This window comes from Diachasma alloeum, unplaced genomic scaffold (genome assembly GCF_001412515.2).
Source record: "Diachasma alloeum isolate Michigan unplaced genomic scaffold, Dall2.0 Dall_scaffold_00557, whole genome shotgun sequence".
Lineage (NCBI taxonomy): Eukaryota > Metazoa > Arthropoda > Insecta > Hymenoptera > Braconidae > Diachasma > Diachasma alloeum.
Window position 1 is genome coordinate 558950 of NW_021680689.1, and position 3443 is coordinate 562392.

The 3443-nt window shown below is 40.2% G+C and overlaps 1 protein-coding gene across 1 annotated transcript in view; it reads right to left on the reverse strand.

Moving 5' to 3' along the window:
* Positions 1–1373: 1373 nt before the first annotated feature.
* The window catches only part of LOC107043240 (synaptic vesicle glycoprotein 2B), a 7637-nt gene continuing 5567 nt past the window's right edge, over positions 1374–3443 (reverse strand). Inside the window, exons 7-9 of the mRNA XM_015264630.1 lie at positions 2453–2715; positions 1933–2220; positions 1374–1839 (exon numbers count right to left, since the gene is read on the reverse strand). Coding sequence (XP_015120116.1) covers positions 1793–1839; positions 1933–2220; positions 2453–2715 — 598 coding nt within the window. The 3' untranslated portion in view covers positions 1374–1792. The remainder of the gene's footprint in view (positions 1840–1932; positions 2221–2452; positions 2716–3443) is intronic.

The window sequence follows — 3443 nt, forward strand, 5'->3', positions numbered from 1 at the left end:
CAGACAAAAGTCATTTTTCAACGGAATTGACGTCTATTTCATTGCATGACTATTCCCAGAATATCCGACGAATCCCCCGCGCCCAAAATCCCGCTGCGCATGCGCAACTCGTCAGCGGCGCCTGTCCAAGATGGCGGCCAGCCTGTGGCACTGAGACGCCAACTTTGGCGTTCTCCCCGTATTTTCGAGGAAAACAAGTCTAAAATCGTCGATATATTCATTAAAACTATATTAATTAACCTCTCGTAACGACCAGTAACGACTCTATAATGAAATTACGGGGTTTTCTGGTGCATTGAGACCGCTAGAACAATGTGAAAATTTCACTCGTCGGAAATCTCTCATCTCTACAAGGCCGACATCTTTGCAACGTCACAAGATGGCGGCTCCTGGTGATTCCGAACAAAGATTAAAATCTAGTTAATTAATTACTTAATTAATTGGTGAGAAAAAGACGAGTAGTGAGACTTTATCAGTGAATTTGTGGTTGTGAAAAGTGAAAGAGTATCCGGGAATTTTGTCATTGTCGGTGGGCTGATTAATCCACAAGATGGCGGCCGGCCTGTGGCACTGGGACGCCAACTTTGGCGTTCTCCCCGTATTTTCGAGGAAAACAAGTGTAAATCATGGATATATTCATCAAAACTATATTAATTAACCTCTCGTAACGACCAGTAACGACTCTACAATGAAATTAGGGGGTTTTCTGGTGCATCGAGACCGCTAGAACAATGTGAACATTTCACTCGCTAAAAATCTCTCGTCTCTACAGGGCCGACATCTTTGTAACATCACAAGATAGCGTCTGCTTGTGATTCCGAACAAAGGAAAGTGCTTCGTACGTTCTAGTGAGTGGATTAAAATCTAATTAACTAATTGATTGATTAATTGTTGAAAAAAGAACATGAGACTTTATTAGTGAATGTGTGGTTGTGAAAAGTGAAAGAGTGTATCCAGGAGTTTCGTCATTGTCGATGGGATGATTAATCCGCAAGGTGGCGGCTTTCGTCTGCTAAACGCCGCTTTTTCTGGAATTGATACTCTTGTCGGCGGAGGATTCAAACGCCCGCAAATTGAAAGTAATTGATTCGAGAGGAGAGAGCTGGCGGAGCGGTGAGTGATTTCAATTATCATTTGTTTTGTTTTTCGTCTTCTGCGCTACGCAGGGCGACACAGCAATATTCGGGAACTAGACTAGTGTTTCTGAATCTAATTGCGTGCGAAAACTGAATTCACGATCTTCTCATCCTCTGGGGACGTTTGGAGTTCGTTATTTTCGTTTAAAGAAATTTTTTGTGAGGATTTTTGAGAATGAGACAATTTTGCATTGAGTGAGCAGACAATCTCTCGCGTCTAATGATGAACTTCTTTATTCAATACAAATTTTATAAAAAAAATATCTCGTATCTTTCGTCCAATATTCTTAGGTCTTTTGCAATTACCAAGTTTCGCGTCGTAAACTCGAATTAATAGTCAAATTTAAAGTGATGAGAGTGACAGATGGTTAACAATGCAGGGGATGAACATCGTATCGATGATGGAAGATAATTTATCCATAAGTACTTCGATGATTCTAGACAATGGAATGGAATTCTCGTGTTGCCAGTGAACATAATTCACCTCGGGATGATGAAGAATAGGGGAATAACGTTTTGATTTTCTTCTGTTCATTTTGAAATGTCCCTAGTGGTTTTTTGATAAATGGTATCAGGCGATGAGTAGAAAGTCCTCGTGAATCTCTCAGGATCTTGAATCTCTGCTCTCGAGGACCTATAGCTATTCCATTGGACAATCAGGTTTTCGTGGCTGGGGGCAACATGAGTGTCAGTGCAGCTCCAGCTAGTTCAACAAAAAAAAAATTCACGAGTTCTCTTTAATGTCTCCGAATTTTTTGGTGTTTTCCGTTGGCTTTCACTCGAATTTTAAACTTACATAGGACAATCCCAGCGACTAGAATGATCGGGACTTCACAGCTTATGTCGAGTAGCATTCCAAATGCAAGATTACTGGCGATTGCACCGACCCTACCGAAGCAAGTCATCATGCATATCGCAATTGCTCCAACGTACGTTGGAAAAATGTCCACTGTGACACTGCTAATAACGAAATTGGCTGCTGATACTGTTAGGGAGTAGATGCAGGACACTAGGAGAATTTGGGTGGAGGTCTCTGTGAAGTATATCGCCAGTCCTGATACTCCGGCAAATAAAGTCAGGGTAACTGTAGAGGGAAAGATCATCATCGAATCAGTCATGAGTCCATAGGAAATTTTCAAAAGCTCTTTTATGGGCAGAGGATTTAAATTCTTGGGGGAAAGGCCTTTCGATATTTTTCTTCAAGGATATCCAAGTACTTTGGCAATTTGTTTTCCAGTGAAGTACTTTCACAAGTGCTCGGATATTTTCCCTCATTCACGCATTCAATTGGTATAAAAATGTTATGAATGTTGTACCTGGGAGTGTTCTTCGTCCCACACGATCAGCAAAGAACCCAGACATGATATTTCCCAAGAGACAGACCGCGTTGACAATGAGTGTGTTGATGAACACATTTTCGTCGATTACTATCTCCTCGCAATTTATCACATCTGCTTTCACTGTTTCGTTCAACGACACCAATTGGCATACACTCACGGATGATATGTTCGGGTGGGCCCGGTAGAAGTTTTCGAAACGATTGAATAGCTCCGGGAGCCACAGGCCCAAACCATAGAATCTGTCGAGTAATTTTTCATTGAGGAAATGTAACAGAGCAGATCTAGTTGATGCTCAAATGCAAATTAAGAGGCCTTTGAGTAAAAAAAACACTAGACGTGAAAAACTTTGTGAGATAAATTCTCAGGGGGCTTAAGAAATTGTTCTTTTTAAGGTTGATCTGAATAGAGATCCGATCAATTAGAGATCCCTCATGTATAGATATTCCAAATTTTTATTTTTTTCCTCATTGAAGTATTTTTGAAAAAAATTGCGAGCTAATAAAAAACATTTGCTAGTTAGTACTTTTTTTAAAATAAATTTTTGAAAAATCACCCCTGAAAAAAAGGCGTTATCCTCCCTATTTCATTATTTCCAAAAAATTTTATCACCAATCGGTAGCAAATTGTTTGAAGATTTTTGCGAGTTGAGAAAAAATCGTCAATGCACTCCTATTATTGTGTAAATTAACAATTCCAATTTCAACTGAAGGCCCGAGTTGAAGACCCGAGTTTGTAGCAGCGATGTCAGACAAGATATGAATGTTTTCTTGGGCTCAAATGAAAGCTCGGGTCGAGAAATGACGTGCTAGAGCCTCTAAACATGACAAATGTCTCTAAAGATGATATCTGTTTTCAATTGAAAAGCAGAGTTGTGACGTCATTGTCTACGAGGATAATGGGGTCTAGGAGTATGTATAGAACATTGGGATCTAGGCGTCTCCCCTGGTTCAAAACCATCTTTAGAGGT